At 59.0% G+C, this 24,217-nt stretch overlaps 2 protein-coding genes across 5 annotated transcripts; one reads left to right on the forward strand and one right to left on the reverse strand.

The window, feature by feature from the left end:
- Positions 1 to 354: 354 nt before the first annotated feature.
- Positions 355 to 3,217, forward strand: HSD3B7 (hydroxy-delta-5-steroid dehydrogenase, 3 beta- and steroid delta-isomerase 7). Of its 3 annotated transcripts, none has more exons than XM_054507597.2 (7): positions 355 to 541; positions 875 to 1,042; positions 1,256 to 1,411; positions 1,664 to 1,772; positions 1,851 to 1,950; positions 2,125 to 2,287; positions 2,802 to 3,217. In XM_054507597.2, exons 1-7 carry the CDS (start codon positions 355 to 357, stop codon positions 3,215 to 3,217), a joined length of 1,299 nt encoding a protein of 432 aa, XP_054363572.1. The 3 variants fall into 3 exon arrangements, with proteins under 3 accessions (XP_054363572.1, XP_045731334.1, XP_064449067.1); XM_045875378.3 differs by having other exon boundaries at positions 355 to 531; positions 871 to 1,042; XM_064592997.1 differs by having other exon boundaries at positions 428 to 531.
- Positions 3,218 to 3,933: 716 nt separating this feature from the next.
- Positions 3,934 to 22,102, reverse strand: STX1B (syntaxin 1B). 2 transcript variants are annotated; one of them, XM_045875380.3, is made up of 10 exons: positions 22,040 to 22,102; positions 13,707 to 13,781; positions 13,394 to 13,493; positions 13,198 to 13,272; positions 10,646 to 10,719; positions 10,144 to 10,252; positions 9,888 to 9,961; positions 7,796 to 7,933; positions 7,583 to 7,693; positions 3,934 to 7,230 (listed from the first exon to the last, which is right to left on the reverse strand). In XM_045875380.3, exons 1-10 carry the CDS (start codon positions 22,067 to 22,069, stop codon positions 7,150 to 7,152), a joined length of 867 nt encoding a protein of 288 aa, XP_045731336.2. In that variant the 5' UTR covers positions 22,070 to 22,102; the 3' UTR covers positions 3,934 to 7,149. The 2 variants fall into 2 exon arrangements, with proteins under 2 accessions (XP_045731336.2, XP_064449068.1); XM_064592998.1 differs by having other exon boundaries at positions 3,934 to 5,994; positions 22,040 to 22,101.
- Between the last annotated feature and the right edge of the window lie 2,115 nt (positions 22,103 to 24,217).

The raw sequence follows: 24,217 nt of genomic DNA on the forward strand, positions 1-24,217 counted from the left end.
AAATGGGTGGCCTGAGGTTTGGGGTGGGTAGACGTACAGACTCAACCACCATTGCTCTGGGCCACCTATTAGGCTGGAATGGTCATCCAGAAATCCCCCACCAAGGTCAGCTGGAGCTGGGCCAAGGTCGGCCTCCCTTCCCTTCCCAGAACCACAGCTGCTGCTGGGCTTTTGGCATCCTGGGAAATCCAGCAAGAGGGGAGGACTGATGTCATGCAGTAGGAATGAGGTCACTGCACCCGCTCCGTCCTCAGTGCCCACCCAGCAGGTTGTGGCTTCCCCAGCCTCCTTCCCCAAGTTCTTTGCTGGAACCAGCTGCCAGCGGACTGCAGAGTGGCCGCCAGGGGGCGCCCTATGGCAAGAGTGCTGGGGACGGAGGGGTGGAGGCTGGGTTGGTGTCTGTTCCTGGAATGGGCCAGGAGGGAGGAGGAGCAAGCGGAAGGGGACGGTGTGGTGGCCGGCTGGCCCAGGCGTCGAGAGAAGACGGCCCGTCCGGTGGCCAGTTTGGGTATCCTGGGAGCGTGGCTGCAGGTAGGCCGAGGTGATGCCAGGGCCCCAAGGTCCCTTTCCCTAGTCACAGCCCTTCCCGTCTCCCTCTCCTTTCTTCCTCAGCTCTTTACCTCCTGCCCTCCATTTTTGTCCCAGAACCACCCCCTCCAGCTCAGCCCCTGAGCCCTTCCCAGACGCCAGGCCCTCAGCCTTCTTCTCTCGGGGGCTGCAGTTGGCAGGCTCAGAGGGCAGGTAGCCTGGCTGCTGCAGCCCCAGCTGCAGGTTCGGGAGCCTACCAGGCCAGAGGCGGCAGCGAGGGGTAACAGGTGTGCCGCCGGCACCGGGTATGCGGGGGCAGGCAGCTCGGGTTCTCTTCCCCAGCCAGGCATGGCCGAGTCCACAGAGGTCCGGAAGCTGGTGTACCTGGTCACAGGTGGCTGCGGCTTCCTGGGAGAGCATGTGGTGCGGATGCTTCTGCAGCGGGAACCCCGGCTCTCGGAGCTGCGGGTCTTTGACCTGCACCTGGGCCCCTGGCTGGAGGAGCTGAAGACAGGTGACCATGGTGGGGAGGGACGCGAGGGTGGGGTGGGCGGACTCCGCTGGCCGGGGTGGAAAAGATGATGCATGTTTATATCTTCCAGTGCACATGGATGGGATGAATGAGTCACCTTGGGAACATGTGGCTCCTAAGGGGGTAGGCTGAGCCCAGCAGCTGGCCGGCGGCCCCAGCTCTGACACTGCCTCTGGCTGTCCCCATCCCTACCAGGGCCCGTGCAGGTGACTACCATCCAGGGGGATGTGACCCAGGCCCACGAGGTGGCAGCGGCTGTGGCTGGAGCCCACGTGGTCATCCACGCAGCTGGGCTGGTGGATGTGTTTGGGCGGGCCAGCCCAAAGACCATCCACGAGGTCAACGTGCAGGGTGAGGTGGCTGCTTGTTCCCCACCCCCTCTTTGACCTTGACTTCTGGGATTCTCCTGTGTCTCCTCTGGACACTCCTGCCCCCGCCGTAATTGCGGGTCCGGCGGCCCTCAGCCCCGCTGTGGTTTTCCCTGGACCCGGGGAAGGAAGCCCGGGGCCGTCATCCAGATTTGAGTTGCAGGGTGGGAAAGATGCAGAGAGGGAGGAAGTTGTAGCTCGGGTCCACCCTTCCCCTCCCCACCACCTCTCCCAGGCACAAAGAACGTGATTGAGGCTTGTGTGCAGACTGGAACACGGTTCCTGGTCTACACGAGCAGCATGGAAGTTGTGGGGCCCAACATCAAAGGCCACCCCTTCTACCGGTAAGCTGAGGTTCCCCTCAAGACTCTAGGAGCCCCATCTCCCCTCAGCATTAAGAATTTTCCCTCTCTCTCAACTAGGGGCAATGAGGACACCCCCTATGAAGCAGTCCACAAACACCCCTATCCTTGCAGCAAGGCCCAAGCTGAGCGGCTGGTCCTGGAAGCCAATGGAAGGGAGGTGAGACAGGAGGCGACGAGACACGAAGCCGGGGTGGGGAGGGCTGCCAGTGCCGGCGGGACTTCTCTGCAGCCTGCCCTGGGCACCTCCCTTCCATCTCCAGTTTGAGGGGGCCGGGCCAGAGGGCAGGCTGCCGGGTCCTGGGCCTTCACCATGCCTGCCTTTCGCCCCCAGGTCCGTGGGGGGCTGCCCCTGGTGACGTGTGCCCTGCGTCCCACTGGCATCTACGGCGAGGGCCACCAGATCATGAGGGACTTCTACCACCAGGGCCTTCGCCTGGGGGGTCGGCTCTTCCGGGCCATCCCAGCCTCTGTGGAGCACGGTCGGGTCTATGTGGGTAAGGCCCCGGCTACACAGCGGGGAGGCTGAGAACGGGGCAGGGCCCGCGTCGTCCTGGGTGGGCGGTGTGCGCCCCCGGCCAGCGAAGGGTGAGCCACGCGTGGGCCGGAGCAGCCGGATGCGCGGGCCTTGCCTGCACGACCAGAGAGGAAGCGGCGGCCGTGCGAGCTGGGAAGGCGAACGGAAGAAATAGGTCCCGGGCCCCGGACAGGACCGCGGTTACGGGAGCCGCATCTCCCCGGGAGAGGCCAGGGGCAGCACCCGCACGGGAGCCGCCGAAGCAGTAGCCTCCACCCAGGCTGGCCCTGGAGGGCAAGTGGCTACAGGGGCTGGGGAGAAAGCAGCCTTTACAAGGGCCGTAGTTACGCGGGCGCGTGCACGTGAGCCCAAAGCCGGGGGCGGGGGCCGGGGTGGGGGGGCGGCTTGGACACCGGCCGGCCCGGGAGAGGGCAGCCTCTCCGCGGGCTCCGGGGCACTCGGGGCCACAGCCGCCTCCCTTCCCCCACCGGTAGGCAACGTGGCCTGGATGCACGTGCTGGTGGCGCGGGAGCTGGAGCGGCGAGCGGCACTCGTGGGCGGCCAGGTGTACTTCTGCTACGACGAGTCGCCCTATAAGAGCTACGAGGACTTCAACATGGAGTTCCTGGGCCCCTGCGGGCTGCGGCTGGTGGAAACCCGCCTGCTGGCGCCCTACTGGCTGCTGATGCTCCTGGCTGTTCTCAACGCCCTCCTGCAGTGGCTGCTGCGGCCGCTGCTCCTCTACGCGCCCCTGCTCAACCCCTACACACTGGCCGTGGCCAACACCACCTTCACCGTGAGCACCGACAAGGCTCAGCGCCACTTCGGCTACGAGCCCCTGTTCTCGTGGGAGGACAGCCGGACCCGCACCATCCGCTGGGTGCGGGCCATGGAGGGTTCAGCCCAGTGACGGTGGAGCTAGGGCCTGGAGCATCCATCCGGGTCCGGAGCCCTCAAACCCTGGAGGGGGGGTGCGGGGGGGGGGGGAGGCTGCAGTCTGGAGCTGGAGCAGGGGTCTGGGGCCAGCCTGGCTGTCCCTACAGCTCTCCCCGTGTCGCATCCACGAGCCTTGAGTCGGTGTCCTTGTGCCTCTAAGTTCTAGGGCGGGGCTTTGGGACAGGCGTGTCTTCACTCTCAACCCAGGCCTGACGGCTGGTGGGCAAATGTCCGATGCCCCTGATGATCTCAGCCACCCCGTCCCATTTCTGGCTTTTCAAGCAGGAAGTGAGTAGGACTTCCACGGGCTTCGTGCTGGCCTTCTGAGGTCCAGGCCTGGATTCGGGCCTCCATTCGGCGGGAAGATTCTTTCTGGCTCCTCCCACCACCTTTGGCCCTCCTTGGGGGTCATAGTCCCGTTCTTTTAAAAATATTTATCACCTTTAGACAGCCCTCTCTTCTCTTCAACGAAGCCTAAGCAGATCTGTGCATTCTCCCTTCTTCTGCCCGCTCCACCCAAATTAGTTCCTACAATATTGTGCTGTACATGGCCGAGCCCTGGATTAAAGCTCCCTACCCAAGCCTGTGTCCATCTACCTGTCCGCTACCCCCTCCTGCCTCCCACCCTGTCTCCCCCTCCCCACGGCGCCTGTCCCATGTGGAGACAGAAGGAAGTGAGCACACAGCACGCCCGCTGTTGGATTGGTTGCTATTTCTCCCGTCCCACGGGGCCCAACCCGGCCCGCGGTGGGGGTGGGGGGGCTCTGGGGACAGGACATGCAGGGCGGGGTGGGGGGGGCAGAATTTTCCTGTGTTTTATCCATTTGCAACTTGGTCACCAATAGAGAGAGATGGGACTCTGAGGGCTAACAGGAGAGGGTGGCCTGGCTCTGGGCCCCCAGCCAGGCCCCAGGAGTCCTGTCCCCTCCGGAGAGGAGAGGGAAAGAACTCTAGAAACCAACGGAGAAACAGAAGGGGCAAGGGCTCATGTCAGCAAACACGGCTACGTCACGTGACACGCCAGCGACACGGAAACACACGCCAACGCACACGGCTGCACAGCGGGCCGGGGGGGGGGGGCGGGGAGCCGGGGGCCACCCATCTTGTCCTGTACGGGGCGGGCTGGGGGGACAGGGCGAATGCATAGAACACATCATGTACACACGCTCAACGCGTGGCAAGAGCGTGCATCGCCCGACAGGCACATGGGATGGACACGCAGTGTGCTTCGTGAGAGGCAGGGCTGGGGGGGGGGGGGGACAGGAAAGCAGCGAGGCCCGGCCAGGCCCAGGGCCACCCACGGGGCACACATGGGCTTGGGGGTCGCAGGTGCGTGGAGGGAGAGCCGCACACACTCGTCCGAGAACATGCGTGACACCAGCCCCCAGACAACGGTCCACGACACACACCGACACAGCAGCCGACAAGCGGCCGTCACATGATGTGGGGACTTGAAGAAGCTGCGGCACAGCAGCCCCTCGGGGATCCTCCCAGAGACGTGGGCCTGACACCACTCACGGAGGCCACGGCAACACTCCAGCCGCGGCTCCGCCCTCGCGCTCGTGGCCCCAGGGCTGTGGGAATTCCGGGAACACCGGGGCTGCAAGGCCGTCCTGGCTCGGCGGCAGGAAGGGAAAAGGGCGGGGGTGCCGGGGCCCGTTCTGACGTCCCCAAAGGTGGCTGACATGGGAGCACGAGGGCTGTAATTAGATGCCGGGGCAAACTTCCCGTCCTGCAGAAGGACATTCTTGGAAGGGACGGGCAGGCTCCCCTCGTCGAGAGAGCCCACCGTGGGGGCTGTAACGACCGGCCTCACACAGGCGGGGCTCAGACAGCTCAGGTAGGGAAGGGGTCAGCTACAGGAGCTGGGGGGGGGGCGGGCGGGAGGGGTATTGTGTTCTGGAAGGCCACATCTGCATTGGCTCCCTGTCTCTGTGTCTCTCACACTCACACACACTGCACAGGAAGCGGGACCCTGGGAAACAATCTGCACACACGTACGCGACCCCTTCACCCTGTGCACACGCACGCCCAGCCCTGGGTATACACTCGCGTCCACGTGGGTCCTTGGCTCAGGCACCTCCCGCCTGCCACCAGCCTCGCGAACCCACCCGTGCCTCGGGCAGGTGTGGTCCACGCAGCGAGGGAGGCGCTGGCCTCTTCCTCGCCCTCAGACACCCGGGCCCGTGCGCCACCTCAGTCTCCACCCGGGGCAGGGTCGGGGACAGCCATGGCCGACATCTAGCAGGAGATGTGTCCAGGGGAGGGGTCCCGGGACTCAGCTCCCCTGGGGCGGAGGCCGCCACACCGGCAGAGCCCGGGGCCTCCAAGGGAGGGCTGAAGACACACCCTGGCCTCTCCCAGTTCTGCGGGAAACGTGTGCAAGGCGCGAGTGCCCTCCTTTTCAATCGGTCCGGGGCAGCCCTGGACATGCCCCTCACCGGTAACACGTCCCACAAAGAGCCCTTCCAGGCGGCACCGGCGTGTGGGCAGCTTGGCCGCGTCGGCGGACATGGCCGCGCCCGGGGCTGGGGGGGCACCCGCGCGGGGCCTCCTCGGCCTGGGCACGTGTGAGCACACGGACGTACCCCCGCTCTCCCAGCTGCAGGGCTACCCTCTGGCAGAGACATGGAAAAGACTGGCACGTGGGCATGTGTGCACGGGGGCTCGGAGACCTGGCAGGGCAGGAAGCGCCAGTTGCACAGTGTTGGTGGAACGGTGTGAGGCCACACCAGATGTTGGTCAGCAGCTCTGGGGAGAGAGGGAGAGGGCAAATACAGCTGGGTGAACCACCCGGGACGGGGCACACAGGTTTAAAGAAGCACACACGTGTGCACAGGACACACAGGCGGGCAGAGACACACTATGTAGAAAGCCTCACACTCACTCACACACACACACACTCACACACAGACATAGTCTACATAGCACAGAAATACAGATTTTTTGTGCCCACCCAACACGGAGGGCTCCGTCTGAGGACAAGACCTACCAACACCTGAAGCACATCCTGGACACACACGCACACGCACGCACACACGCACGCACACACGCACTCCTCACACTACCTGCTGGGAGAAGTGCACACGTACAGACAGGCTGAGCTGGGTTACGGGTACGTGTATGCTTCCACTCACCTTGGTTACACTCCACAGGCTCACAATGCACACACGTCGTGCACACGCGCACGCACACGCACACACACACACACTCCCTGGGGTTTGCTCAACATCACACCGGGGTGTCTGCCATGGCCTCTGTGCACCGGGGCTGACCTGGATCGTCCGCGAATGCGAGTGTGAGCCCCCGTGCACTCACAGCCCGCCGTCTCTAGAGCAGGCACGGCGGAGGCGGGGGTCATGGAAGGAAGTGCTGTTGTACCGAATCCAAACACTCAGACACAGAAGTCCACGTACACCGATGGCATCCGTGGAGCTGTGGCCACACACACACACACACCTATTCACAGAAAACAGACCGGGGCTTGGTGGGCCCCTGGCCACAGTCTATACAGGACAGGCCAGGTGAAGGGGGGACGCTCAGACGACACACAGACTTGAGGTGGGGGCCAGAAAGGTGATTTGGTGCTTCTACACACATCTACACACGGACACACTCACACACACACACACGCTGGGGTGTCCACACGTCTTGAGCATGTGCCGGCGGCATGCATGTTGGTGTGCATGTGTAATCACGCCTGCTGCTATCTACGTGCGGGGCCGGGGGTGGTCCATGGCGGGGTGAGGTCCAGGGACTCCAGGGTCTGACAGGAGGTGGGGAAGGGGGGCTGCCTGGGTCTGTCTCGGGGGTGAGCCTGGAGCAGGGGATGGAGTGAAAGGGGTGGTGGGGGTATTGCTCCCAATGTGGTGGGGGAAGGGTCTGGGAGAGACAGGCGTGGGGGGCCTACAAGCCCAGCGTCCCCCCAATGGATGACGCCAAGACCACCCCCAGCACCACACAGCAAATGATGATCATGATTTTCTTCTGCAGGCAGAAAGGGTTGATAGGGAAGAAGGACGAGAGAGAGAGATAAAGAGAGACAGACAGATGGGGGGGAAAGATGGGGGAGGAGGTGTGAGGGAAGAGAGGAGGGGAGAGAGAAAACAGAAAAAGGAAGGTCAGAGCCAGAGATCAGAGATAAGGCCTCCCTCTGGATTTCAACACTCAGGTCAGCCCTGGCCTGAACCTAGCCCCAAGCGCTCCGCTCCAGCCCACCTACCCCGCCTGCCTGTCCCCATCCACAGGCCTGCTCGCCTCCCCCAAGGCCAGCCTGTTCCCACCACCACTGCCCCCCACCCCCAGGCGCCGGCCCACTCGTCACCCCCCACCCTCTTACCCTCCGGGCCTTGCTCTGATATTTCACAGCTTTCTTGGTGTCGGACACAGCTCGTTCCACATAGTCCACGGAATGTTCCACGTTGTACTCGATGCGGTCAATCATCTCACCCTGCAGAGAAGATGTGCATAGGATGGGGTGGGGGCTGGGCTGGAGGAGGGGGCACCCCAGGGATCTGCAGGAGGCTCCTAGAAGGTGGGGGAGAGGCTGTACCTGGCTTTCCACGAGCATGGCCATGTCCACAAACATGTCATGCAGCTCTCGGATGCTGGTTTCCAGTTTGATGATCTCGTTGTGCCTCGTCTCGATCTCATTCAGTGCCTGCTTTGTCATCTGTGAGTCCATTTTGATCTAGGGCAATAGGGTGGAGGGCAGGAGGGGAGGAGCTGCAGAGCCCCCTTCACTCCCGTAGCAGTTTGGATTCTGCAGCCAGAGGGTCTGGGTTCAAATCTGACTGTCATTTACTAGCTCTAACTGTGGGCAAATTGTTTAACCTTTCTGGGCCTCAGTTTCCCCACTTGGAAAAGGTGGATGATGGCAGTGCCCACCTCCCAGCGTTCTTGTGAACGGTAAGTGAGTTACTATGTATCCACCAATCAGAACAGCATCTGCCTGGCACACAGTAAGCACTAAAGAGAAGTTTGTTAAGTTACAAGAAATAGAAGTTGGCCTGAGCCCACCACCTCACCCAGGGCTTCCTCTAACACACACACACACACACACACCACCAGGGAAGCCCAGGGAAGAGCAATGGGGGGGGGGGGTAGAGTCACCATTAATACTGGGGGCCCCTGTCTGGTCAAAGGCAGAGGACCCAGCAGAGAAAGCAAGTAGAAGCAGAGAAGGCCCAGATGAGAAGGCAGTGTGCCCACTCTGGAGCCCCCATGACATTAGGCAGGGGAGAAATAAAGAAATGCACCGCAGCCCTCAAGAGTCAGGGAGAGAGATTAACTCCAACCCACAATCGGATATTCCTGTCCCCCCCACACACACCTGGCCTGAGCCAGGCCACTCGCTTCCCAAACTGCTCACTGTTCAGACCTCATCAAGCCATTCCTCTGCTCTGAAACCCTCCAGGGCTCCCCACGATTCCTCCCTGCTCCCCCACCACCACCACAGGCTGTACACCTCACCCTATCCGGGGCTCGTTCTCCCTTTCTGGCTTCATCTCCTACATATCCGCTAAGAGCCAAAATCATCCAGTGGCTGTTTGGCAAGTGGTCCTCTCTCCCTGTCTTTGTTCAATCTGTTCCCTTTCTCTAGTGGGCCTTTCGCCCAGCTCACCATGTCCAAATATTCCCTGTTTCTTAAAGCACAGCCCAATGCCACTTCCCCCAGGAAGCCCTCCCTGGCTCCAGTAGTTAACCACTACCTTAGAGCCTGTCTGCAGGATGCACATCCCTCAGGCAAGATCCCAACCACCCTGCATTGTAACGACAGGTTTCCATTGTAATGATGGTGGGTTCACTGGCAGGGATCAGATCTGTCGTCTTAGAACCCACCAGGCTCCCCTCCGTTCTCAGACAGAAGCCTGGGCAGAGCTGTTTGGGAGGGCTCCAGGCTAACTGGCCCTAATCAATTTGCTCAAAGCTAATTTAACAAAGATCAGTTCTCTAAGTAACAGTTTGCTAAAAACTGCCAGTCACTGAAGACACTCGAGTTCTGGTCTAGAAATCTTAACCAGAGCCATTCTGCCATCAGAAGCAGAGACAGAACTGGGCAGGCCAAGGCAAAATCTACAAAGAGAAAGAAGAACTACAGTAGGGGAAGCCCATCCACTCACATTTAAGATGACAAGGGCAGGGCAGGGCGTAAAACTTTAGCAAAACTAAAACTGGTATTTTTTTTTAAATTTCATAATGTAGGCAAGTTAGTCATTTGGTGAAATGACCTGCTTCAGTAGGCAGACGTCAGAGCCCTAAGTGACAGGAGACGGCGGATCTGAATCCTGGCTCTGAGGCCTTGGGCAACTTATTTAACCTCTCTGGTGAATCTCTGGGTCAGATGTCCTCATTGGTGAAATCTGGCTCCCTCAGAGGCTGGTGGTGAGGACCGAGTGAGATAGCAGGCACGTGTAAATATGTAAAAGTGCTTAGAACAGTGTCTGGCTACTCAAAATGCTGACCATTTTTATGGGGGTGCCTTCCTGCAGGCCCTGCTCCCATGGAAATCCCCAGCTCCGGGTCCTGACTTCCCACTGTTTGTGATTCCAGGTTGGACTTAGGACCTTAATTCAACCTCAGCTCGGGGAGGGAGGAGAAGTAAATGTTTTCCAAAGCCAGGCCCACCCCCACCCGGGGCTCACATCATCCGTGAAGATGGCCAACTTCCCGCTCTCCAGCATGTCTTCCAGTTCTTCGTTCGTCGTGGTCCTTCCAGCTGTGGGGAGAAAGGCCTCCGTGCTCAGGGACTGGGCCAGTCTGGGGGCCTGAGGTAGTGGGATGGGGCAGAGACCCAGGAGCCCACCCTCCCACCCGGCCTTAGGCCTCCACGGAAGGCCCGGGGCAGCCACGGAAGAGCGCTGGGGCAAGCCTGGGAACTCTGCAGCGGGGCACACGCACTGATCTCCAGCTGCCGCTGGATCCGGTCCTTGCAGCGGTCCCGGTACTTGGACTGGGTCGCGTTATATTCGGTCATTACTTCCACGAACTTCCGGGACAGTGTGGAGTGCTAGGGTGGGGTACAGACACATCAGGAGGCCGGGACAGAGCGGGGCGAGAAGGCCAGTGGAGGGATGCAGTGGGGAGGAGAGGCTGAGCTGGCCTACGGCCCTTCTTCAGCTCGCGCCGCGATCCCAACCCCGGACAAGCGCTCAGTCCCAGGACGCCCCCGCCCCCGCGCCCTCCCGCAACCCCCTAGCGTGCCGCGGCCCCGCCAAACGCGCGGAGATATGGCCCGGCCCCGCCCCCCGCCAGAACCCCGCCCAGGCGCCTCCTTGGCCACGCCCCGCGCCCTGCTCCGCTCTGGCCCGCCCACTCTCCTTTCGCGGCTCCCTCCCGGGCTCCTTCCCCAGTCCGATCCGATCCGGTCCGGTCCCCGCCCCGCCAGGCCGCGGCCTCCTACCTGGGTCTTGCGGATGCGCAGGTCCGCGGAGGAACGGTTCAGCCCCTCCTCTTGTTCAATGCTTTGTTCGATTGCTGCGGGAGGGAGGGTGCAGTGACCGGCCGGGAGACCCGGGGCCTGTGGGGCGGGGGTCCGGGACGTGGGGAGGGTCGACACCCCGAGGCAGGCCCCGGGCCTGTGAAGAGATGTCACACCCATGGCGAGGGCAGACAGTAAAGGATCCAGGGTGCGGGTGAATAGAGGACAGGTGTTTCAGGGGGAGGGGAGATGAGGGTCGGTGGGTCACCAGGCAGAAAGGGGCTACTTGTCCTGGCGGAGGGGTTAGGTCTTAGAAAGGCCCACAGCTGTAACTCCTGCTTGACCCCACGGGGGTCTCCAGTACGTGGGGAACTCTCCACTTCCTACAGCCTCTGGAAAGAGTGCAGGAACCCATCCTGCGGTTTTTCTGGCGGAAGGCAGGCACTTCCAGGTGGGTCAGGTTCTAGTGGCCGCCTCTTTCTTGGAAAATTCTACGCGGAGGGAGGGATGTCCGCCAAAAAATAGCTCTCCCCCCAAGCCCTGGAAGGTGATCTCTGTTTCGGGAATTCCCACTTCTAAAGGATGTTCTGGAAAAGCGCACAGATTAACTGGGATTCCTGCTTCTGGATCATGCACTCCTGACATCTATCCTTCAGATTTTCTAAAAAAAGAGCTTGCCTGCGATAAGATCTACAGTGCTCTGAAAATACAGCAGGGATGAATCACCAGGCCCTCCAGACCTGGAAGGGGCTCCAGGCCATTCTTGAGAACATCACTTCTTTGTTCTGCTGGCAGCGGGAAAAGTTGGGGTCTGAAAAGCACCCCAACGTTCCCCTGCCAGCAGTGGTGGGCACAGTGACCGAGTGACACCTGGCCCACCTGCTGCAGGAAAGGCCAGGAAGGCACAGCACACCCAGGGAGGTCGCAACCTCTGGCCCCTACAGGGACCCTGTCGTCAGACTTGGGGCTGGAGCCAAACCCTGCAGTGGAAGGTCCTTTAGAGGGTCTCATTGACTTCTTACAAGAATCTTGAGAGTTCAGTGGTATCAGCCCATGGATCACACTAGAACCTGAGGTTCAACTGGGGAAAACGGGGAAAACGACTCACTTAAGGTCACACACAAAGCCTGAGCTCATGCCACCAAATAGCTGGAGAAAGATGGGGGAGAAGAGAATCTTCTCTTTTTCTGGAGGTCTGGAAGGTCAGCTTCTCTATGTCACTGCTACTTTTCCTAGCTTCCTTCTTGGTCTGTTCCCGGACCCCTAATCCGTGGAGCCCACCTCATGGTCTTACAGAGAGTGTTAAGGTGAAAGCTCGGTGGGCCCAAAGAAGTCTTTAAGCTCAGGGATTTTTAAACGGTGTTCCATGGAACCCTGCTTCTGGGAAAGAACCTCAGGGGCTGTTGCTGGGAGTAAAGGGGAGACCAGCTGGGTAGGGCCCTGGGCCTCCCAGCCCCAGTTCAGCCAGAACAGCCTGTCTTTTATGTATTGTATATATTGGAGTTCTTTGTAAGATTTCATTTAAGGAAAAAAAAAAAAAATTGCTACCCCTTGAAAAAAAAAGCCTGCTTTGAAGTTGCTTCTGTTTTTCTTACTGTGCCAGTGAGGAAGCCGAGGGGAGGAATGAGTTGATGATGGAAGTTGTCCAGAATTGAGTTGATGATGGAAGTTGAACTCCCTCTGCCTGGATTTGTACTTAATGTGCTCCCAGTTTAAGTCATTTTCCTTTCCAGGATACAAGTGTAGAAGGCTTATTTTTACAGGTCAGCACTGGAGGCTCACACATGACCTCCCACTGAGTCCGGGAAGTCCCTGTTCTCAACTCTCTGGACCCAGGTCGGTGTGGCCAAGGCCAGGTACCTGACATGGTACCTTTTCCCCAGTGCCCCGCAGTGGGCCTCAGACAAAGTACGTGCTTGGCAAATGTTTTCTGATACTGAACCTACCACATCACGGTAACACTGCTATTCCCCTGGCACCCGCAGACAAGGAGGTTCCCAACCCACAGTGCTTTGGGGGAAGGTGGTTATTACCAGCACCCAAGTCCTTAAATTAGAGCGAATACATAAGGATTTGGCAGGTCCCTCCTGAAAGCTTGCCAACTCCTGATGTCAGCCACACAGTCCAATCTGTCCTGAGCCGAGGATACCAGTTCAGAAGCATTTGCTGAGCCCACCTACTGGGTGCTTAGCGCTATGCCCGGCAACTGTTCTGGAGAAATAAGGATTTAATGAAACCGAAGCCACTTGCAAGACTCTCTCTTCTGGTGGACCTTCATGCTGGTGGATCCAGCAGCGCTCAGATGCAACTTGGGCAGAAACCCTCCTCTCCCTCATTTCTTTGCCATGTATCTTTCTCCAAAGAATCTGGAGCAAGGGGCGGGGGGCGGGGGGGGGGAATCTGGGGTTTTGTGCTTTCTCACTGTTTAGGAATCTGGGTCCTGGAAATCTGTAGACACTCCTTACAGAAAGACATGTTTGGTCTAATGAGGGCAGAGTTGTTTTTCTCCTTAGTCTGGGGATTGCATTCCTCACCTTTCAACTTGGACCGAACCTTGTTGGCTGTCTTCTTGATGTCTGCAGTGAGGTCCTCCAGCTCCTGTTTGGTCTCTGAGGGGAGAGCCAGAGCAGATGAGAAGTCTGGATGGGAGCCCAGACCCCCTCTCCTCCCTCCCCCCACGCACACTGTCTGCCCCCATCCCCCTCGCAGCTGCCCAGCAGCGGTACTCACTCTCATCTGGGTTGGGGGCGGCCAGGATGGCACTATGCTGTTTTTTCACTTGCTCCACATCCTCTGACAGCTTCTCAATGCAGCCCCGGATCTCTTCCACCTGGGGCAGCAAATCAGCTGTGCCCAGCCAAGTCGCTGAGCCAGGCAAGGGGCCCTGAGGGCTTAGTCAGGGTTCGGGTAAATGGGCCAGAGCCGAGGGATGGGTAAAAGGCCAAGAGGGGGTAGGAGTGGGGAGCAGGGGTGGGAACAGGGCAAAGGGAGTCGTTGGCCGGGGGCCAGCTTCTGGGTCTGGGAGCACTGGAAGCTCCGTTACCTGTTCAAAGAACTCGTCCATGAAGTGGTCCCGATCCACATGGACCACCTCCTCTTCATCATCACTGTCTTTCGCCTGGGAGGCAAAGAAAGGCAGAATCCTACCCTGAGCCTGATGCTCCCAGCTCTAGGCTCAGAGCAGGGGTCTGAGGAGGTGTCATCTGCAGGGGGCAGGTCATTCGCAGGGCAAATGCAAGGGCCCCAAGCGGTCCGAATGAACACCGGAAATCTTGTGGAACAGGGTCCCGGAGGCCAGGCAGCTGACAGCCCAAAGGACACCTTGGAGGGAATTAGCAGAAGGCACCCTTTCAAGGGTGGAAGTGGACCTGAGAATGCAGTCACCCTGGAGGTGGGTGACACCCAGGACAACTGCCATTAACCGGTCTCGTCCCCACCAGCTAAATGTCAGCCTTGCAGGAACCGGCTCTGGGCTCCCGGCAGGGGTCTGGAGTGGAGGCCCAGGAGGCTGACCCTGGCCGCTGTCTCCCTGGCCGCTCCTATCCAGGCCTCACTTTGCTCCCCTTCTCTTCCCCTCCAGCCTCCACCCAACCGGCCACGTCCCCTGTGCGAGGTCACTTCACTGGTAGCAGCAGGTGCCGAGCTGAGCAAGCACAGTCAAGCCCAGGGGGGCTGGAGGAGAGACACAGGCAGCACCCCGACCCCCCTGGCTCCCCGTGCCTGCCTCCTCCCGCCTGCTTTCACCCCCTCTGCTGCTCTGCCCCTCTCATGTATTCACTTGCTTTCATCCAGCCTCTCCCAACTTCACACCCACCTACTCTCACTTGCCTGGATTTCCCAGTTGCAACCTGCTGCGGCTCAGCCCTCCACCCCCCGGGCTCAGAGACACAAAGGGATTTACCCACCCACACCGCCACCGCCAGACAGACCAGTGACACAGACAGAAGGGCTGACACACAAGGCACACAGAAATAGGCCCACTGACACCCACGCGGAGATACACTGACACGCTGACGCTCACCCACACTCGGCCCCACGGCAAAGCTGCCTGTTGCCCTGCGTGGCCCCACAGATGTGTCCCCGCGCCCCCAGGGACATTCGAGAGGGCCCTGTGGGCCTGTTCTCCCGGGCTCCCCGAGCCTCAGGCCTGCACACTCATTCAGGGCCAGGTAAGAAGACGGCGGGGGGGTGGGGGTGGACTGGGCTGCCCAGTGCTGCACGCTCCGGACTTGAGGCTCTTCTCCACTTGGGGCAGAAGTCAGAGAACAAAAGCTGAGCCCGGCAAGCTTAATTAACGTGCGGAGCCCTCATCAGCCCCAGTGGACATTTAAACAGAGTTCAGCCTGACTTCCAGAAAGAACCTATAGCCCAAACAGGACGGAATCGGACTACCGGAGCCTGAATGGTATCCAGACGGGATCCGAAAGTGTCCACCTGGAGCATAGCCCGCTGGGATCTAAAGAGAGGAGCTCCCATGGAACCTCGACAGGGTCCGAGCAGATCGCAGACAGGACCTGCCAGAAACCAGACAGGCTCAGCCCCAGCTACTCAGGCAGACAGATCCCACCAGACAGCTCAGATCGAACCTAGACAGAGCCAGATGGGACCGAGATGCAATCTAGGCAGCCAAGTGAACTCGGAATCAGCAGAGCCCCGACAGCCCCAGGAGGAGCCTGCAAGCCTGCGGGAGCCCTCCAGCTGCACACTCTCGATGCCCCCCCAGCTTCCTGCCCAAACGGAACGTGGGGGATTCTCCCCGCAGACGCTGGGTCCCACCGCACCGCAGAAAATGTATTCAGCGCTTCCATTTAATTTCCAGACGATCCCAAACATCCACTGGGAAAGGGAGGCTCCTCTGTCTCTGCCCACAGCTGCCCTCGGAAGGAGAGATGGCCCAGGTGGGGCTTGGGTATTCTGAGAGGGCCTCTGGCTTCTCAAGTCTCCACCAGACCCAGGGCTAAGCCGATAGACCTTGGCCCCCAGAGGCTCTGGGAGGCTCAGCTCACCTTGGAGGACCCTGATGCCTTGTCCTCAAGCCAGCTGCCCCACGGGGTCTCCTTCCCCTAGAGCCAAAGCTGTTCCTCTGCCCCTTCTCTGACTTCGGCCCCCTGCCCAGCTGCCCACAGGTCATGGGGCGTCTCTCTGGTCCGGGTGCCTGGGAACTTTCCTGTTCTCCGCCTCGTCCCCAGGCTGACTTTCGACTTTCTAAAGTTTAATTTCCCTCTCTCTCTCCTGTTTGTCCCCAGAGCCAAGTTCCCTTAGATTCTGCCCCGGGGCATCCCTGGCTGCCTGTTTACTTGTCCTTGAGAAAGGAAGAAAGGTAGAGGCCCAAGTATGACTTATTTGGTATAATAATTACAGGGAGCTGAGAGCTAATAATCCTCTACAGTTCACCAACACTTTTACATCTCTAATCCCTTTTGATCCTCACCACACAGCCCTGAAAGGAAAGCCCGAGCAAATATCATTGTCCCCATTTCACAGATGAGGGAACGGGAGGTCAGAGGGAGGAAAGGGAAAGTGACCTGTCCAAGGGCGCCTAGGCTGAATGGGCTGGAAATTACAAGCATCTACGATAGACTCCCTCACAGCCCCTTCTAAGGCTCGAGGCCAGGCCACCTCCTTCCAGGGGCTCTGCCACAGCTGTTTCCCTCTCAGCTCAGCTCCTGCTAAGGCCCCATCTGGTGGGGCTCCGTGCCCTGTAATCCTAGGAAAATATCTTTTAACAGCATCTTCGGGGCACCTGGGTGGCTCAGTCAGTTAAGCAGCTGCCTTCGGCTCAGGTCATGATCCCAGGGTCCTGGGATCAAGCCCTGCGTTGGGCTCCCTGCTCAGCGGGAAGCCTGCTTCTCTCTCTCTGCCCCTTTGCTCCTCTCCCCCTGTTCGTGTTCTCTCTCTCTCTCTCTCTCAAATAAATAAATAAAAATCTTAAAAAAAAAAAAAACAGCATCTTCTACATGGGTCTTACATCCTCGTTATCTCATTGAATCTTTCTTTAAACCCTATAAGGACCACTGGGCAGCATAATTATAATTATGGCAAACATTTACATACATGTGATCATGAGCTGGGCACCATTCTATGCCCTTTGTATATATCTGTCCATTTAATTCTTACAAAAGCCTCCTGAGGTAGGTATTATTATAGCTCCCTTTTATAGATGGGGAAACTGAGGCACAGAGCGGCTAAAGAACTTGCCCAGGCTAGCAGCTACAAGGCCACACGATTTCTGCCTTCTGGGCTTCAGCCTCTGCCTTGGCTGAACAGCAATAACGTTTGCCCAAATGCTGGGTAGGTGGAGGCAATGAGACCAGGCAGGAAAAATGCCTAATGCTACCAGAAAGACGCAGTGTTTAGTGAGGGTTGGCTAGGACCCCCTGCCCCTCCCGTGTTACAGATGAGGAAACAGGCTCAGAGAGGTTGCCTGACCTGCCGAAGGTTTCACAGCAAAGCAGGCCAGAGGTGGGACCTGAACTGCCTAGTGCTTAATCCCAGGCTTCCCCCCCGCAACCGTCCCGCTCTGCCTGTCCCTAGTACTGCTGAACTCCTGCGGCTGGGAGAGAAAGCCAGGAAGACGGGCCAGGCTGCAGGAAGAGCCCAGGGAGAAGGCCAGGCGTTCTACCTCCCCTCGCCCCGCTCTGTGATCTGCCGAGGCAAATCTCAGCCCTTCTCTGCGCCCCAGATCGTCTACGGAAAAGGCAGGCCAGTGCACCAAGGGCACTGCTCTGAGGGGTGCACATTTAATAATGAGCGCGGCCTCCATTTCCGGAAGAAGCTGGCCAGCCTAAAAGAACGCAGGCTGTGGGCAAATGAGATCACCCAGAAAAAGACGATCATATGCCCCCGATCCACTTTATGGACAATTCAAGCCTCAGTTTCCCCATGTGCAAAATGAAGAAGATAAGAAATCTAACACGTGTGTACTGATTACAGTGACCTGGGCCCTGTGACAAGGGCTTTGTGTGTCTCCTTTAACCCTTATAAGCGCTCCATGAAGCAGATACGATTCTTATGCCCACTTGACAGAGGAGTAAACTGAGGCATGGAGCGATTAAGTGACTTGCCCAAGATGACAGAGCAGGCACTGTATGGGGCGCTGACAGGGTGGCACCTGGGTTCGAACCCAGGCCCTCTGCTCTCCCTGCTCACCAGCTTGTCAAGCGCTTGAGAGAATGACACGAGAGACTGCAGGGGTCCCGGGCACCTTGTGGCTCCGCCTGGGCATCGGGGGCGTCAGATCCAAGCCTCCCGCTGCAGTCTTTCCCATCAGAGATACCAGGGGCCCTCGGGCGCGCCGGTGCGGGGGGACAACACAGACAGATGTGTGGATGGAAAGAGAGGGACACAGTGAGCCAGCAAGTCAGGGACCAGAGACAGCTGGTGAGGAGGTGACTAACACAGCGGCAGAAAGAGCCTGGTGTTGGGTGACAGAAGAGTCAGAGAGTGCGTGTGTGTGTGTAAACACACGTGCGCACAGCACACGCGTGCTCACATGTTCTCCTCGGGGGCGCAAGCTCGTCATCTGATCTGGAGGCAGGAGCCTCTGTCCGCCGCACCCCTGCTCCTGCCCATCTGTCTCCCTGACTGGGCCTTTCCGCCCTCCCACCCCCACCATGCCAGTCTGCCCTCCCTCCTTACCCACCTACTCCCTTCCTCGTCCTCCCTCTGCCCCACTGAGTCATTCATTCACCTGGCGGAGAGGCATGAGCTGAGCCAAGCTCTCTGGCTGCTTCTGAGAACACAGTGGTGGACAAGACAGGACACAGGTCCTGCCTCCAAGTAGCTGAGGGAGGGGGAGAACCAACGAGACCGTTTGGGTCTGTGCTAACTAGCAGGGGGGAGATGGACCCGACGTGAGACAGAGAAGCGGCCATCAGGGGTGGCCCTTTACAGGATGGTCAGGGAGGGCCGTTCCGGGGGTGGGTGACATTTGCTGACACAGAATTTAAGGCGGAGGGGACAGCGGTCCGGGTGGAAGGAAGAGCATTCAAAACAGAGGGACCAGCAAGGGCCAAGGCCCCGAAGCAGGGCTGAACTCGGTGGGTTTGCGATGGCAGAAAGGAGCCCTGTGCAGCTGGGGGACAACAGCCCGTCACCGGGGCTCTGCCGGGCCCTGCGCACTCACGCGGGTCACCCCTCCCTGCTGTTATTCAGGGGTACCATTTAAAGCCCTCTCTGTGCCTCGCCCATACCTGAGTGCTACCCAGATGACTCAGTTCCTGCCTTCAGGTGCGTGGCTTGTCCCATAACAGCCCCCACGCCCACCCGGCCTCAAATTCCAGCCTCCCTCACTACGGGCCTTACCTTCCCCACCCCCCAGGCCACTGCACAGTCCACAACGCGACCCCACACGCTTCCCTCTCTCCCTCCCCAGTCTGCCTCTCTGCCCCACCTGCTCCCCCTTCTCTCCTCTTGAGCCCCGTCCCTGGCCCCGCCCCTTGGGCCCTGGGACACCAATCCGGCCCGATGAACTCCACTCCAGCCCAGCACCTCCCAGCTCGTGCCCAGAGGTCCTTGGTGAACTGGAAAACAGAAAACCCTGTTTCAACACCAGCTCTGCCATTACCAGCTGTATGACCTTGGTCAGGTTGCCTCTCTGGCCCTCAATCTACTCCAAAAGAAATTAGGGGTCACATCCTGCCCATCCCAGGGGGCTGATGTGAGGTTCAAGGGAAAAAAGCAAGTCAGCTGTAGAATAACAAACACTCAAGGACACTACTGTGCCCAGGCTCCTTCTGGACACTTTTTGCCTATTACCTAGTTTCAATCCTTAGGACAACCCTGCGAACAGGTACTATTATTATTCTCAATTCACACGTGAAGAAACTGAGGACCAGAGAGGCTAAGAAACTCACCCAAGGTCACACAGGAAGTAGCAAAGCTAGGATTTGAACCCAGACAGTCTGACTCCCATCTCTGTGCCCTCACCGGCTATGGGATGAACAGATCTGAGAACCCCTGGGGAACTCTAAAGTACTGCTGGAAAGATATTCAGCTCCCTTGAGCTGACGTCCCCTCCCGCCACTACCCCCCATCCCTCTCAGCATCTCAGAGACCTCTTTAGCAGGCCTCTCCCCTACCCTGCCTGGTCTCTCCTGCCTCCCAGTCTCCTCGCTCTCAACTTTGGTGGGGAGACCCTTGCACTCCTTGCATCTGGCACCTTCTTTCCGCCCTACCCATCCCCTCCCAAATCGCCAGTCTCCCTGAGCTGTGACTAACACCAGAGCCATTTACCCAGACCCCTTTACCCCTCCACACCACCTCCCACCTCCCCCACCTGATTGCCCACCCCCTGCAGCCCCAGCAGCCAGAACTCCTTGCCTCTGGGCGGAGGGGCTCCCTGATCCACTTGGATGAGGATGCCATGCCCTGCCCCCCCATCTTAGTCTTAGGGTTTTCCCTCCCTCTCTCTCTAATTATACCACAATTTTGCCACCACCTCACCTCAAACCGCTTTCCCTTTCTCTGGGTTTTGGAGTCATGGGATAGTGTTGGCAGCAGGGGATCTGGGTTCAAATTTGCATTCCTTACTCGAGAGCTGGGTGACCTTGGGCACGTTATTTAACCACTCTGGGCCTCAGTTTCCTCAGCTATAAGATGAGGTAGTCTCTCAGTCTACATACCTTACCAGGAGGTCAGTGAGGGGCTAATGAGATTATGGATGGCAGCCTGCTTTGAAAACTGCCTGGTGAAAGAAGGGGAGTTTAGAGCACGGTGCTGGAGCCAGCCTGCCTGCCTGCCTTTTCCTGGCTCTGTGACCGATCAAATTACTCAACCTCTCTGGGCCTCAATTTCCTTACCTATAAAATGGGATCATACTAGTACCAGGGTTGAGGCGAGGACCAAAATGAGTAAATATGAATAAAACGCTTAGGACAGTTCCTGACTCTAGAGGGTTGATTATTTTTATTATTGTCACTTAGCGGATGCCTGGCCCCCATATTCAGTGAAAGTTGAATACAGAAACCTTGAAAATTCCCTTTCAACCACCAGTTTCTTCTTCCTTCCCATTTGCCAACATATCTTTCCCCGGAGACAACAACAGTCACTTTATCTTCCAGCCCCTTCCTCCTATCTTTCTGTAGCCTGGTTTCCCTCGCCCATATCCCGGGGGCTCTCCAAAGACGGGGCTTTCTACCCCCAGTGTGGAGACCTCTGTTTCAAAGATCAAAAAAGCAGAGACCCATGTCAACTTGCCAGACTGGGAACCCAGGTTCCAGTCTGATCCTCCCACCCACTTGCTTGGTGACCTTGGGCAAGCTCCTGCTATCTCCACACCTCAGCTTCCTCATCTGTCAAATGGGGTAATAACCCTGGGAGCAGGGAACAACCAACAGGCTCCTCCTGGCAGAGACCCAGTGCATCAGGATACATCACGGCTGGGGCTAGTACTTCATGGACATGACACCACAGGCCCTGAGCAAACAGCAGGCAGGCAGCTTCGCCTCCTCGGCCCAGGTCATCCCCACAAATGCCCCAGCGGTCTCCCGACCCTAGAAACCATTTTCATCAAGCCCCCACTGGCCAGCCCCTCCAACTGGCAGCCTCCACTGCGGACATCAGCGCCTCCCTCCTCCCCCCTGTCACCCGAACACAAACTGCCTGGCCAGACTCGGGAGCTGGGCCTCTTCAGGCCTGCAAACCAGGGGCCCACCTCGACCTGCCCCTGCCCCACTTCCCCCCAGCAGAGCACACTCCATGTCACACAACCCAATTCCATGGCCCTGTGCATGGAGCCTCCTCCCCCTCTCCTCTGCAACCCATCTCCCACCTCTGGGGTCACCCCATCTCAAGCCCTGGCCCTCTGGCTGTCTCCTGAGGCCACCCCTTCCCTCCTGGTCTCTGAGAGGAGCCCCCTCCCCACAGGGAGCAACACATGCGCGTGCACACACACACACACATACACTTCAGTCACTGCCAGGTGTTGGCATCTCTGTCCCAACCTGTGTCCTTCCCCCTGGCACCCCCCAAACCTTGGTCCCGCAAGACTCAGCCTGGCCCAATAACCGCCCCCATCTTTCCAATTCCGCAAATCTGCTCTGGGGATGACGGTACCCTCCAGTTCTCTCCTGATATTCACTCTCTCCCATCCCCGGATTAGACCCTCGGGGCCCTCCTGGGAATGTGGGCACGCAAAGCCCCTGAAACCTCTCCTGCCCCCTTGAGCCTTAATGGCCTCCAACCTCTTCCAGCCACTGTCCCCAGAATGCAGGTTCATTGGAGACATCAGGTGCCTCCAGATCCTGGGGTGCCCCTACCACCAGCCTCCCGTCCCATCATTTGCCCCTATGTTCCAGCACCTCCCCCCACTCCACCCCCACGCGCTCCCCCGATATTGGGGTCCCGCCCCCCCTTTCCCCCCACCCCCAAGCTCACACTCCGCAGCTCCTGAGTCCGATCCTTCATCCTGCGACGGCTCCTTCTCCTCCTCCTCCTCCTCCTCCTCCTCGCCCTCCTCCTGCCTCCGCTCCCTGCCTCCTGCCTCGGTGCGGGAGGCCGGAGTCTGGGGGCGCCGGGGGGCACCCGAGCCGCTGGGGGGGGCCCGCGGGCGGGGGCGGGGCCGGGGGCGGTGGGCCGGGGGCCGGGCAGGGGCAGGGGCCTGGGCCGGGCTCGGCTCTGCCGGGGCTGCGGTGGCGATGCGGCTGCGGCACAGGCTCGGATGGAGGGATGCGGGAGCCGAAGCGCGGGGGAGGGGGGCGGAGGGAGGTAAGGAGGAAGGGAGGGAGGGGGGAGCCGGGAGGGGGCGGGGAGCAGGGGGCATGCGCAGCGCCGGGGGCTGGGGGCGCCTGGGGCTTGTAGTCCGGCTGAGGGGGGGGGGGGGGTCCGGGGAGGGGGAGTGCAGAGGCCTAGAGGCGGGTGGGGAAGGGCAGAGCCGGAGAAGGAGGGAGAGATTGGCCGAGAGACCAAGGAGCTGCGGCGGGAGGCAGCGAGCTGCTGGGTTGGGGGTGGGGGGGACGGCAGAAAGGGGGTAAGGGAGTGAATTCGGGGAAGGGGTGCTGTGGGAGGGGAGGGGGTGCTGTGGATCCCTTTACACCGGGAGATCTAGGGAGATTTTGTGTTTGGTGTCGAGTATCTGTGTGAGCAGGCACGACCACCTCTGTGCATGTATCCCTGCAGGGGGTTCTTTGGACGCTAGAAATAGCAAAACTGACCCTCTAGGTGGCTTTTGTGATGCAAGGAATCAGCCAAGCCTGAGAAGGACAGGGACTTGTTTGTTTTGGGGTTTATTTTGCACAGCCTTCCCCACTCTAACCGTGACGATCCGGGCAGCGATGGGTCTCAGAGCTCTGCTTGTCTACCTCCGGGGACAGGGGGCTCACTACCTTTCCAGACCTCTTGGCTTATCTTTACATGGCTCTGACTGTTGAAAAGGAAATTCGTCCTTATTGGGAAGGGAATGCTGGTACACCGAAGGATCCAAGTACCCTCCGTCCTTCTCATTTATGCCCACCTCTCCTCTCCCCATCTCCGTATTTTAACATCACATCAACTACTCCACCCCTGCAATGGAGCTTTCGCCCCTGACAGGCCTTGAACCTGCTTCTGCCAACTTACCCGTCGACCTCCTTGGTGCCAAATCCATCGGCCACTGGTCAGGCCTCACCCTTCATGGTCTTTCAGCGACATATGACCCTGATGACCTCTGTCTTCTTGAAACCCTCCCCTCCTTGTCTCCCAGCCTGCCTCCTGCCTCCTTTCCCCTCTCCCCCACCCCCAGCCTCTGAATGTTGTTTTCCAGCCTCCTTCCAGATCCATCCTTTTTCCCACAACCCCTCTATATCAGGGTTCCCACCTGCCCCACCCTGCGTTCTCTCTCTTTTTTTTTTTTTTTTTTTTTAAGATTTTACTTATTTATTTGACAGAGAGAGACACAGACAGAGAAAGGGAACACAAGCAGGGGGAGTGGGAGAGGGAGAAGCAGACTTCCCGCGGAGCAGGGAGCCCGATGTGGGGCTCCACCCTAGGACCCTGGGATCATGACCTGAGCCGAAGGCAGACGCTTAACGACTGAGCCACCCAGGCGCCCCTTCTCTTCTTTCTTTATCCTCTCGCTTCCCAGGGTCAACTGCACCTACCTGCCCACAGTCCCCACATCTATACCTGCAAGTCAGATCCTCCTTCTCAAAGGCAGCAGCTACCCGGAACCTGAGCCCTGAGCTGGGCTCCGACAACAGAGGCAAAAGATGTCATCAGAGACACGAGTAAATCCGTAACTATAGTGAGTGAGGCCAGGGCTTTGATGGAACTTCCAAGACTGTGATGGCCTTGCCTTCTCCTCCCAAAGCTGTGTTCTCCATCAGAGATGGCATCTCATCAGCCAGTCACTCAAAGTAGATGGAAACCTGACCTTGACTCCCTCACCCATCCCCATAATGCTGCCATGTTCTGAGCGTCCGCTGCGTCCTAGGTGCCATGCTGAGTAGCTCCTAGAATCTTCCCAACGGAGCTGCTACCGCCATGATCCCAAGTGCGCAGATCAGGAAACTGAGGCTTGGAATGCTTGAGTAATGGACCTAAGTTCACAAGGTTAGTAAAGGACAGGGCTGGGGCTCT

Source organism: Mirounga angustirostris, unplaced genomic scaffold (genome assembly GCF_029215605.1).
Source record: "Mirounga angustirostris isolate CCGP_5_RB_7025 unplaced genomic scaffold, mMirAng1.0.hap1 SCAF_5, whole genome shotgun sequence".
NCBI classification, from domain to species: domain Eukaryota; kingdom Metazoa; phylum Chordata; class Mammalia; order Carnivora; family Phocidae; genus Mirounga; species Mirounga angustirostris.